General features: G+C 51.3%; 1 protein-coding gene across 1 annotated transcript; it reads left to right on the top strand.

Annotated features, from left to right (window-relative positions):
• Positions 1–453: 453 nt before the first annotated feature.
• Positions 454–12734, top strand: Arx (aristaless related homeobox). The gene is made up of 5 exons (XM_031364847.1): positions 454–1279; positions 2928–3810; positions 6332–6377; positions 8996–9324; positions 11536–12734. Exons 1-5 carry the CDS (start codon positions 1084–1086, stop codon positions 11774–11776), a joined length of 1695 nt encoding a protein of 564 aa, XP_031220707.1. The 5' UTR covers positions 454–1083; the 3' UTR covers positions 11777–12734.
• Positions 12735–13249: the final 515 nt, after the last annotated feature.

The raw sequence follows: 13249 nt of genomic DNA on the forward strand, positions 1-13249 counted from the left end.
CTCTCCCTTCTCTCTCTCCTCTCCTTTCTCCCTTCTCTCTCCTCTCTCCTCTCCCCTCTCCCCTCTCCTCTCTCTCCTCTCCCCTCTCTCCTCTCTCTCTCCTCTGTCTCCAGTTCCTCTCACCTCTCTGGATACTTCAGGAAAGACTCTGCCTTTAGCAGAGCTCTGTATTTAAGGGCCTTTTTCCTGTTCCAGAGTTAAAAACAAAACGGAGACAGAGAATGTTGGGAGCTGATATTAATAAGAGAGCAACAGATAGGTTCCGGATGAGGACAAATAACTCTAAGCTTTGAGCCACAGGAGAAAAGCAACCGTTCAGAGAGCAGATGGTTCCTCCTGGCACATCGGAGGTCCATTGGTCCTAGAGAGGATGGAGCCTGAACAGCGCATAAGTCAAGACGCTGTCCTAGGAGGACAAAGTCGGCATTAAAAAAAAAAAAAAAAAACGCCAGCCAGGTCGATCTCAACTTGACTCTTATATAGCTTCGCCTCCAGGGAGCTAGGTCTTCTGGATGGTGGAAGAGGCGCCCGAAGTCCAAGTGGCACCCACAAACCTAGTACCCAAATGAGCTACAACTAAGAGTAACCCTAAAGACAAGAAGGAGCGACAAGAAAACGATAGCAAAGTTTGAAAGTTGTTAAGTTTAAAAGGAGAGAAAGAGAAAGAAAGAAAAGGACATTTGGCTCTGGTGCGTGCCAGCTGCTAGTTCCCTGCCCCCACACTCGCAGGCCCCTCCAGAATCCAGTTCGCGCTTTGCGCTTTGCCAGCAGGCTTACGCAGCCCGGCCTCTGTCGAGAGCCAATCAGAGAGCGCCTCTCAGCACGTGGAGCAGAGAGACACCAGAGCTCCGCGCCCCCAGCTCACTACACTTGTTACCGCTTGTCCTGAGCGCGGAGAGGACGAGCTCCGGCTGAGGTCAGAGTGGGAGCCCGCAACCGAGGGGGACAGAAAGGAACAAAGATCACAGTAATACCTGTTATAATCAGCCATCCAACCCATCCCAAACACACACTCTTTCATCCTACCCGCCAAGAGAGGCGAGCAGAGGTCCGCTCTCTGAGCCCAAGGAAACAGCTCCAGCCATGAGCAATCAGTACCAGGAAGAGGGCTGCTCTGAGAGGCCCGAGTGCAAGAGTAAATCGCCAACTTTGCTCTCCTCCTACTGCATCGACAGCATCCTGGGCCGGAGAAGCCCATGCAAAATGAGGCTTCTGGGAGCCTCGCAGAGCTTGCCTGCCCCGCTGGCCAGCCGCGCTGACCAGGAAAAAGCCATGCAAGGTAAGGTTGTGCTGGACAGGCACCTGCAAAAGGGCATTGGGCATTGGTTTGAATGTTTGAAACTGGTGACCAAGGGCCTGGGACTTGTCAAGTTGGAGACACAGGAAAGAGAAGGGAGAACTCTAGGGCCTGGGGCCTTAGAGAGAGGGACCTTCTCTACCTCTCCTTTCAGAAAAAGCAGGGGCCCAAGCTTCACTTGGGGGTGGGACTCTTAGATACTTAAATGCGATTAAAAGTCCCTTTTGGTGGCCTTGGGTGTGCCCCAATAGCGCTGAAGCAGCAGATGCTCTTAAATCCTTTAAAAGCAGCAACTTCGCGGGAGACAGGAACCCCCGAAACTAAGGAGTGGTGGTGGTGTCTTCAGGCAAGGTGAACTCTGGCCTTTCTCCTTTGGAAGATTTCTTTATACGACGTGTTTTGCGTTTCCTCTTAGTTTTTAATTGTACATTGTTGATGGCCCTTTAAAGGCAAGTGTTGCAGAAAACATTACCCTAGGGTTCTCTAAACAGCAACTTACTGTATTTGAAATGCATGAAATGTATAGCTTCTGGGTGCTACTTTTCTCTACTGTGTTATTTTTTTATTTTAAGAGTTGAGATATCTAAAGTGTTTTCTCTTCTGAAATTAAAAAAAAAAATCCAAAACAAGTGTCCTTTGGTCCTCTGAACTAATACTCAAGTTCCCCCGTGAGTTGGATGCAGAGGTGCTGCAGGCAAAGAATTGTTGGTGTCTTTTAAACCCTGAAACCAGTGATCCAGTAGCAACACCATTTGGAAGATTGGAGCGAAAGGCTGCGAGAATGAGACTTTCTAAAATAAAACTGACTTTTTCCCTTTTCTTTTTTTAGCCTGCAAGGGCACCTGTGCCAGGCGCTTCCTCCAAGGGAAGGAGCGGCCTGTGCCTGTTGAACCCCACCCCTGTCCTCCGCTCCAGACATTTCTTTCCAAATTTTCTCCAGATTTTTTTTTCCTTTGCCATTTTGGGCTAGGGAACCTTGCCTCCTGCCGCTGTGGGCTGTTGGGACAGGGCTGGTGCTCAGGGCCCTGAGACCCAGGCCGCTTCGCCCCGCAGGGGTCGCCCGCGGGGCAGCGCCCCTCTTGCTACCCTGAGGCCCATAGGACAGGACGGCTGGCAGAGGTCTGGTACGAAGTTTTCAGAGTAGTGGTGATTTTTTTTTTTAAGTTGTTCGATTTTTTAAAAATTTGCCCCACCCTAAAACGAAGAGAAGGATGAAAGAGAAAGGAGTGAAATAAGATAGAGAGGGAAAGTGGAATCATGAAGGAAAAACCAGAAAGGCAAGTAGAGGAGAAAAGGACGAGGAAAGGAGTGAAGAGAAAGTAGAAAGAGAAGGAAAGAAAAATAAGGGAGGGGGCGAAAGGAGTAGTAAAGAAAGAAAGTGGTAGAGAGAAAGAAAACAGGAAATAAAGAGCAGAAGGAGAAAGCAATGACAGGACGAAGGTAAAAGGCGGGACCGGGGCTCATGAAAGGAGCAAAAGAAAAAAGGAATCTGAAAAAAAGTGTGCAAGGAAAGGGAGCTGAAGCCAAGGATAGGGGGCACGGAGGCGGCCAAGCAGCCGGCTCCCAACAGCTGCGAGGCGGGGGAACAAACGGTCGGGCTAGCGCGCTGACCACTTTTCCTTGCCCGCAGGCTCCCCCAAGAGCAGCAGCGCCCCGTTCGAGGCTGAGCTGCACCTGCCACCCAAGCTGCGGCGCCTGTACGGCCCGGGCGGGGGCCGCCTCCTCCAGGGCGCAGCAGCGGCGGCGGCGGCGGCGGCAGCGGCGGCGGCCGCGGCAGCCACGGCCACCGGCACCGCGGGTCCCCGTGGAGAGGTTCCTCCACCGCCACCGGCAGCTGCACGGCCAGGGGAGCGTCAGGACAGCGCGGGGGCCGTGGCCGCCGCCGCCGCCGCTGCCTGGGACACGCTCAAGATCAGCCAGGCACCGCAGGTGAGCATCAGCCGCAGCAAGTCGTACCGCGAGAACGGGGCGCCCTTCGTGCCACCGCCGCCCGCCCTGGACGAGCTGGGTGGCCCGGGGGGCGTCGCTCACCCCGAGGAGCGCCTCAGCGCGGCCAGCGGACCCGGAAGTGCCCCGGCGGCGGGTGGTGGCGCGGGCACCGAGGACGACGACGAGGAGCTGTTGGAGGATGAGGAAGATGAAGATGAGGAAGAGGAGCTGCTGGAGGACGACGAGGAGGAGCTGCTGGACGACGATGCCCGCGCGCTGCTCAAGGAGCCCAGGCGCTGCTCGGTGGCCGCCACCGGCACGGTGGCCGCTGCCGCCGCAGCCGCCGCCGCCGCCGTGGCCACCGAGGGCGGGGAGCTGTCCCCCAAGGAAGAGCTGATGCTGCACCCGGAGGACGCCGAGGGCAAGGATGGTGAGGACAGCGTGTGCCTGTCCGCAGGCAGCGACTCGGAGGAGGGGCTGCTGAAGCGCAAACAGAGGCGCTACCGCACCACGTTCACCAGTTACCAGCTGGAGGAACTGGAGCGGGCCTTCCAGAAGACACACTACCCTGATGTCTTCACCAGGTATGTTGCTGGGGACTGAAAGGGCCCAGGAGGGTGGAATAGAGGAGGGTCCCCAGAGTCCGGGAACCTCTCTGCTCCTGGGAACTGCTCAGGAGACTCCTGGCCAAATATGTTCCTTTGGCCCCCTAGTACTGCCCCCCACACACTACACACACACACAAGTATACTTGGGCTTTAAGTTTCTGTTGGTGTGGTTTCTTTTTGTCTCTTCCGAAACTTTAATGTTTCCAAATGACAAGTTTTAGAGCCAAACGGCCTCTCCAAAGAGCACCAAAGCAGCCACATTGGGCGCTCACACAAGGACTGCTCCCAGTGCTGAGGCTCGGGCCAGGTCCTGGCCAGGCCCAGGAAACACTGCCGGAGAGCAGGCGCTATTTTTGACCCGTGGACTATGTGCACTATCCACCCCCGCCCGGTGGCCCAAGAGTCTAGTAGGTATCAGTTACGCTGTTCTCAGGAAAACTGGAGCCCTTGCCTTCAGAGAAGACCTTTAAAAAGATCCGAGTTTTTGTCACTTGGGGACTCCTGAAATAACCAAAGAAGTCAGAATTAAGCAGTGTTTGGTATCTGTCTGTACACCAGAAAGGCTTCAGCCAGAATCTTCCTCGGTGTCTCTGTCTCCACCCCACCCCCCAGGCCCACTAAACCTAGCAGGACTTTACTGTAAACGGGTTTATGGGGGTGAACCAGGATTTCTGGAAACGTGGCAGACAGTAAATCAAGCAGCTGAGGTGGGGGTGGGGGCAGGATTTTGTCTCTTGGACTAATGTACACTGCACTTCTCTATCTGAGAAACTTGGACGGGTGGGGATAGTGGAGCCTCGGAGCCCCTGCTTATTCAGCCGCCCTAGGGGTACAAGCAGGCTTGGAGCCTTCCCCACCCATAGGCCAAGATTTTCGCTAAGACAAGGAGCCAGGGTTAGGGGCAAATGTGAGAAGAAAGAAAGAGACCGGCCTCCCAGTGAGAACAGAGAATGAGACCTATGAGCGCCTGGCTCGCGCACTCCTCAAGCCCGGCAGCTCCTTCGCTGGAGACGTGTGCAGCTTTTCAATGTGCATTTTCGAGGGGGTGGGGGGGAAGCTGCCTGTCCTTTTGAACCAGAGAAATCTCTGCTTAGGACTCATGGCCTGAGCCAACTCCAAAACATAGTTGGTCTGGCAGTTGCCAAACTCTTGTAGCCAGAAGCAACCAAAAAGTAAATTTAATGCAGGCGAGGGCACTGAAACTTGGTCCTCCTCCGGGTCACTCAGTCTTTGAAGACGGAAATAAAACTCAAAGTCAATGGGTGCTATCAAGTAGCTAACGGGACCATCGGCTTCAGCTTTTATCTTATTTTATTTCTGCGTTTATCAGACATGTGTACTTAACAAGAAGGAAAGGAGACAGTGTCGCTTAGCATCCAAGTCCGCCCTTTTAGCATGTGGGGGAGACCAAAGTACAAAACCTGGGCAACTCCTTTTTACCGCCCCACCCCCATTTCTTTGCAGCTCAGCAGGCCTAGCTCCGAGGCTATAGCCCAGCCAGACTAAAGTAGAGTTTTAGATTTGCTGGTGCTCTCTGCAAAGGGGATAGGATGGGAAGCGTGTTCAAAGGAAGATGCTTAGTAAACTGATTCTTTTCTTGATGCTGAAGAAGTTTCAGGTGCCTACCCGGTCCGGCAGGCAGCATAGACCCAGGACCCAGGCTTAAGCAGTCCTGCTCTTTCATATTGGGGAGCAGAGAGCCAATTATTCTCGGCGCGCTCATATTTTCGGTAAACAGGTCGTAAGCCGTTTTACAGCATCTTAATGGTTTCCTATTTGCCTTAATTGTCGCAGTAATAACTGCAATAACGGGGTAGGGTTTCAACTAAATTGACTTCCCCTGAGATGGGCAGGGTTTGTAGTGGGCACTGGAGTCAGGAGGTGCGCAGAATTTTGTTTAATCGAAAAATTACCCCACTGAACTCTTAACAAGCTTACCATATCTCCAGAGGGTAATGGGGAGTGTGACCTACGGGGGAAGGGAGGGTAGAGGGGGAGGGGGAGATGGAGGAAAGGCAAAGAGCTGTGAAGAGGGGTAGAAAGGGAAAGAGATCTAGTTTTTAAGAAAGCAAAACAAAGCCAAGAGGGTAGAAAATAAAAATTGTAGCTCTTCTTCCATTTAGTATTTGGATAAAACAGGGTAATGAGCACTGTGCCTCTGTGTGTGTGTGTGTGTGTGTGTGTGTGTGTGTGTGTGTTTCCCACCCTACTCTACCCTAAGAGAGATTGAGACAAAACACATTTGTCTAAGTTTGAAGACTTATGGACTCAAGAATTCACCCCCCCTGTCACTTTATATGTTATAATATAATGTATGATATTTGGTATCTGTCTCCCTGCTGGGTTTTTTCCCTGTTTTCAAAGAGTAGGCGTGCTAGAGGCGAAGATACCCTTGTACTTGGGGTGTGGACTGGACGAAGCTCTCATGAAGGGGAAGGTGGCTGAGAGAAGGTTACGGGGTGCCTAACTGACCTGCCTGGATGTTGCTTTCTTATAGGGAGGAGCTGGCCATGAGGCTGGACCTGACTGAGGCCCGAGTCCAGGTGAGCTCCAAAAAGAGGAAAAGGAGGGCTAGGGTGGGAAAAGTGGGGGTAGAGGGCTGCCCTTCAAATAAAAAGAAGAGAATCCAATCTCAAGCACTCAAACACGAAAAGATATTTCAAATGCAAGCTGCAAACTAGGAAGTAGGAGGGGAAGATTTCTGGTTCTGGGAGCTTAAAGTAGTTGAGGCTCAATTGGGGCTTTTCTAGTCCCTGAGAGTGTAGCTCAGCAGCCCTTACCCCAACCTGGTACCCAAGGCCCCTATAGAAAACAATCCACCAGCCGACTTCTCCTGATTGAAATAATAGGATGGAGCATGGATTTGGTTGTTAGACAAATCCGCTCAGCTCCAAGCAGGTATTTGGCTGCGATTAAGTCTCCAATCGGGCTTCATAAAAGCCCACTTAGTGCTAGAACAAACAGGGCCATTTGAAGGCAAAATGCTGTTTGATTTCCCCTCCGCCCTGCACAAGGAGCTGGCTAATGCTATTTGATTTCCCATTTTTTATAGCAATGAGCCCACATTGATCTAATAGGGAGTGAGTGCAATGCTATTAAAGGTGTTTGCAGCCCCATACCAGAGTGCATTTCCGAACCCAGGCCTCATAACCAAAGAGACGATCAACACTGGGCAGCCCCAATGGCCAACAGAAAACAGATGTCCTCGGGTTAGGAGCTGAGTGAATCACTTTACAGTCAAAATCAAGCGCTGATAAAGCACAATAAATTCCATATGGCTCATTTAATACACAACAGCTTCTTGCATTAGAGGGCTAATGATGAGGCTTGCTCCCTCCTTTCTGTTGACACATTTCTCCATTGTCAAACAGAGATGTGACAGCAACTCCACATTTTCAGCTCAGGGGAACAAGTCGTGGGAAAGTTAAATAACTTTTTAAAAGAAGGAGAGCGCCCCCTCCCCTTCTCCTCTCCCCACTATTCACTGGAGAAGATGTAATTAAGTGAATATGAATTATCAGAGTCCTTTCGTTTACCTTTGGGGGCCTCAGAGGTATTAATTCAATAATGAGAAATTGCAGGGGACATCTTGATAATTGCAGTTGAGCCAGAGAGCCCAAGAGACAGAGGATCTCACTTTAGAAAGGATTCCATGTTATTTAAGGCCCTTCTGCCTACGCTGCCCCCCCCCACTTCCCTTCCTTTATTCCTTTCCCTGTGATGGAGAAATGGTGGATATTCTTGTCTAGACAGATTGGATGTGAGAAAGCTACCCACCCAGGCTAATCTAACTACAGTCTAACTTTTTTAAGCCTTGGGTCTCCAAAGTAGAGCGTTTCTATAATGCACACATAGTTTATTTGAAGGCTGATGAATGTATGGGTCCTTTTCCCGAGAACCTTAAGTAAATCAACCAGTTTGGATTCTTGATTTTTTTTTTCTTGACCAGGATGACTGTATAGAAGTCCAACCAAGTTTAGCTGCTAGTACACCTCACTCCCAGCCAGCTTGGAAATTTGAAAGATGTTTTTAAATTAAAAAAAAAAAGATGTTCCTGTGTGATAACTCACATCATATTTTAATATAATTCTGTATAACCCTAGTGTTCATTCTTAATTTTTAGACTCATGTACAGTCACAAACTCAGCCCTAAAAAATCTTGATGCCTTCTGGGGAGAAGGAGCATAGCTTCTGAACTGTGGGAGTGATGAGCAGGTCACATAAAAATGATTTCATGCTCTTGGGGGATATTTTTAGATGATGGTGGCTGCCATGTTTCAGGTAAAGGTCTCTATTCAAAGTGCTTCTTATTAACAATTAGGAAAATACCTCCGGCTGGAAACCTCCTCCGAGCCCGGAACTACCTTATTTAAAGAACCAACTGAAAGCACATTCCCCCCCCCCGGGGGGGCGGGAAGGCCCTGTTTGCTCTGAAGTGGGGCAAACCCTGCCCTCTGATTTACTGTGCTCAGGTGATCCTGCCTTAGTCCTCCCAGTAGTCAGTGATGTGTCATATAAAGTCCCTGCAGAGAGCCAGCTTTGGACCCCCTTTCTCATTTCATGGAGAACTAGCCCTCTAAAATGTACACCTATTTTTCACTTTCTGGAAGCAAGTCTCTCTCCTTAATCTCAATCCTATCCAAACTATCCTATCCTATTTAAGAGAGAGCAGACATTGCCCAGGCTCTTGGGTAAACCTAAAATACGTGAACATCTCGAGTATGCAGAACAGACTTGCGGTTCATGGACTGATGCCTGCCCGTTCTCAACATTCACCATTGTGCATTTTCATCTGTTGCCTTATAAACTCGTTCTCACTAGAGTCTTATGAGACCAGTTTTATTGGCCCCATTTTACAGATTAGAAAACTGAGGTCCAGAGAGGCTTAAGTGACCTAAAGTGAAGTCTTGCAGTAAAGAAGGGTCAGCCCAGACCTGGCAACCCTGGTGACTCCATCCATGTTTTAACTTTCCTGACTCTTGGAAGCGTGGGCTAGATATAGACACCACATTTAAGAGTTTGCTTGTTCAGTGGTTTCTACTGAATTAAAATCTGGGCATCTTTTCACACAGAAGGCCAGAGTGGGTTCAGGAACAGTAGAAGGAGGGAGAGAAGGCTCTAAGGTAGAGCCAAGCCAACCCGGCCTCTCTCCATTTTGCAGGTGTGGTTCCAGAACCGTCGGGCCAAGTGGCGCAAGCGGGAGAAAGCTGGCGCGCAGACCCACCCCCCGGGGCTGCCCTTTCCCGGGCCACTCTCGGCTACCCACCCGCTCAGCCCCTACCTGGACGCCAGCCCCTTCCCCCCGCATCACCCTGCGCTTGACTCGGCCTGGACCGCCGCCGCTGCGGCGGCTGCAGCTGCCTTCCCGAGCCTACCTCCGCCCCCGGGCTCTGCTAGCCTGCCGCCCAGCGGGGCGCCGCTGGGCCTGAGCACTTTTCTAGGAGCAGCCGTGTTCCGGCACCCTGCCTTCATCAGCCCAGCATTTGGCAGGTAACTATAGCCTTAAAGAGGCTCTGTTTGTCCGTCTGTCAATCTGTTTGTCTCCTACACAAGCAGATGCTGAGGTCAGATGGGAGGCAGGACGGGGCTAGACACATCTCAACCTCAGTGACTTTAACAAAATAGTTTCTAACTTTTACTTAAAAGAAAAAGTAGGTCTTGAGGACAATGAGTTAGAAATAAGCAGGGAAGGGCAATTGACAGTAGCAACCATAACAACCACAAGTGTTGAAGAAAGTGTACAAAAAGTATGGCTCGAAGGTATCCCTCCGCCAGGGCGGTTTGAATGAACAGGTAAAGGCTACAGAGCTGGAAGGGCTTTAAAAGTCTTGCCAAAGTCCTTCTGCAGGCCACCGAGCTTGGCAGGAGAGGGACACACTTGGGGTCCCCTACAGGAGCCCAGGAGCCAGAAGGCCCTTCAAGTGCACAGAACTATTTCTTCTTCCCCAGACTCTATGTTCCCTATCACTTATGACCCGATGCCAACAGTACCCCCATATGTGTGAACCCCGACTCCGACAGCGGCACAAGACAACGAAATAAAAGAGCCATCTCCTTGTATATAACCCCCTTTCTTTAAGAGAACATTGAATGATGAAATAAAAAAAATCTGTATAATCACACAGACAAAGAAACAAAGGAGGGGAGTATTAAGTTGGAAAGTGCAGTGAAAATAAATCTGAATGTAGCTTCAATGATCTCTCTTTGGGAGAACAAAGAAATAATAGATCCATCCAACTGCGCAACTACTTAACAAAAAAAATTATCCTCGGGAAAATTGAAAGTAGGACTTGAGAGAAAATTAATGTACCAAACTATGAAAATACCTAGCAAGCGCCTTTAAGTACAGTTAAGTGGGGGTGCCTCAGTTTACCTAATGGAACCAGGGCATGTTATGCTCCCTCCAGGTCACCCATTATCATTTCTTTCTGGAAACAAAATAAAGTCCTGTGTCTCCTTCCTACTTCCCCCCTCTGACAACAAAAGTCTATTAGTAAAACCAGGCGAACCCCCGCTGAAACACCGGAGATTCCTCGAGGTTGAGAGAAGGCGGGGGTTGGCATGGTGAGTGAAGAGAAGGCAGGAGAGGAGGGGCAGGGGCTCCAAGAACCCAGGTGGGCTCATTTCTAGAGGAAATTCTGAATTGCGCTCCCGGGGGTGGGGGTTGGGGGTGAAGGGGTGGGTGGGGACTGGAACAGGAGCCCTTGGGGGAGGTGGTTGGAAAAACACGCCAGGCCACAAAGGTGGAGATGAGGGCATGGGGCGCTCTGGCCTCAGCTGCGGGTCAAGGGTGTTGAGGAGAAGGGATGAGTGTAATCTCTGCGCGGAGAGTAATCGGGGTGCCACACGGAGGCGGTGGCGCGGACACTGGCACCTGTCCTAGGATAAGGCATTGGCTTGAGTGGTGCCTGGGGCTCACGACCCTGGGAACTATTAGGGGGAGGCATCTGGGGCTCAAAGAAGGAGGTGAGGAAGGAAAGGATGTCTCCGTGGGGCTGCGGGGCTGCGGGGCGACGGGAAGGTCCGAGCTGGCCAGAGGGGCGGAAATCAACAGGCGGCCACCCGAACACTCCTTCCCGCGGGCGCTGGCAGTTTAGCCAGGCGGAGGAGGGTGCTCGGCCAGCGCTGGCGGATGGGAAGGCCAGCACTCAAGGGTAGCTTTTCCTGCGCTCACACTCAGAAAGAAGGAGCCCAGAGAGAGTGCATAGTCTGCAGTGGGGGGTCTTGGGCAGTTTCTAGTCTACTTTGTGGATCCTTCCACCACTAGCTTTCCCCTTCTCTTTCATTCCTCCCGCCCCTCTCTTTTCATCCGGTTTGTCTCTCCAGTGCCTTTCCACTTGCTCTTCTTCGAACCGCAAGCACTCCAAGTGCAGACCTCAGAACACAAGCTCTCTTAACCAAAACCCTAGAATCCACGCCCTTGGGCCTTGTGATTTGGGCTGTGGGGCTCGCCTCTGGCTCTGGATTCGTCCCATTCAGGCGTGTCGGGTCCTTTGGGCTTTCTTTTCCTGGTGGGTTCTCTCCTTCGGCCAAGCCACCAGCCCACTTCACTTTCAACCCGAGCCCCAGCAGGGGCCGGACTCTGCCAGCTGCTCCTAGCCCTCCACCCTCGCCGCCTGGGTGACAGGTGGCGGGACTCGCTGTCCCGGGAGCCGCGCTCCGCTCACGAGGCTGTGACCGCGCTCTTTGCTCTCCCCACAGGCTTTTTTCCACTATGGCCCCCCTGACCAGCGCGTCGACCGCGGCTGCGCTCCTGAGACAGCCCACACCCGCGGTGGAGGGCGCAGTGGCCTCCGGCGCGCTGGCCGACCCGGCCACCGCTGCTGCAGACAGACGCGCATCGAGCATAGCCGCGCTGAGGCTCAAGGCTAAGGAACACGCCGCGCAGCTCACACAGCTCAACATCCTGCCGGGCACCAGCACGGGGAAGGAGGTGTGCTAAAGGCTGCCCTCCGCCCTTGCGCCCCTAGGGCGCGCCCCGAAAGGCCACCTCATTCAGCACCACTCAAGACCAAATGGAAACAGAGGACCAGCTCATTCCCAAGACGGCATAGACAGAGCGCAGCCGCCTTCGCAGCAGCCTGGATGCGGACAAGGCAGCTCTTGGCGCTATAGGACGTGGCACCTCTTCCGCTGGCTGTCCACCTGCCCTTGTCCCTGTCCCTGTCCCTACCCCTGCCACTGCCAATGTCACTCCAACTCAAACGTACACTCTCCCAGTTTTACCTTACTGAAAATAACCGGGAGGGTTTCTCCCCAATATGCCTAGTATTGAAGTTTAAAAATTAAAAGCCCAACCTTCTCTTCCTCCGGATACCCCACTTAGCTTTTCTTTTGAATAGCATTTTGGCTCTCTATGTTGATTTAAGTGCGGCCCGGCTAGACAGACACCAGGGCCAGGGAAGCGAATGCGAATCTGTAAGATAGTTAACAGTGCACTTAAAGGAAAGGGGCATCTCGTTCTTGTTCTCTTCTTTATCATACACCAACCAAGGTTTTTATATCAAACCAAAGGGAAATACTCTGCTAGAATATGGACTGTTGAAGTCACCAAACTGTGATTATTGATTCTGTACATACCATTGTTATTAAAAAAAAAAAAAAAGAACAGAGCTTTGTATATTTGAAATGTTATAACGCAATTGCACTCAGCGTGGTATGGTAAAAGTTTGTCCTCCTGTAGATTCTTACTGTGTTGTAGATACGGTAGGGTTCCTAGACAAATATTTATGTACTCAAGCCCTTTATTTAACTTATTAACTGTAGAGGCTTCGGAAACCTTCCAGATAAAGGCAATGGTACAGTACTTTTGTGTAATGTGTAATTGTTATCACTTTTCCTTGCTATCTAGTGGAGAAGTGTCACGCTCAAAATAAAAAAAAAATATATGTTTAACAAAAGGAAGTGTGGATGCTTTGTGGAGACCCTGAAGGGATAGTACAAGCCCGTACCCCACCCCCAGGACACCAAAGGTGAGCTCTGCTACTGGAGCACCTCCTGAATTTATATACATGTGCATCTTCCAAGCAGAGGCCCCTGGTTTGAATGTGACCTCAAAAGGACACCGAAGTAGTGCTTTCCAAGAGCATCACAGTTCTGTCACAGTTGGAGCTGAGGATCCTGGGGCAGGAAGATTGTAGAGTGGGTTCCAGGGCAGGTGGGTGTATAGTAGGTGTTGTTGAAAACAGTGAAAAAGAGAAATTTGAAGCAAGCGGAGTCTTGGTTGGAAGGCAAAGGAAGCTGTTCGTGGAAAGTGCCACGTAGCAAGGAAGTGCGCAGTCCAAGATGACAGGTAGTGGCTGAGGCGCTGGCTTCTGAGGGGGCGGGCTTGGTGGAAGCCTAGTAGGGCGGGGGTAAGGAGGGAGTACAGAATAGGAGAGAGAGAGAGAGAGAGAGAGAGAGAGAGAGAGAGAGA

Source organism: Mastomys coucha, chromosome X (assembly GCF_008632895.1).
Source record: "Mastomys coucha isolate ucsf_1 chromosome X, UCSF_Mcou_1, whole genome shotgun sequence".
Classification (NCBI taxonomy): domain Eukaryota; kingdom Metazoa; phylum Chordata; class Mammalia; order Rodentia; family Muridae; genus Mastomys; species Mastomys coucha.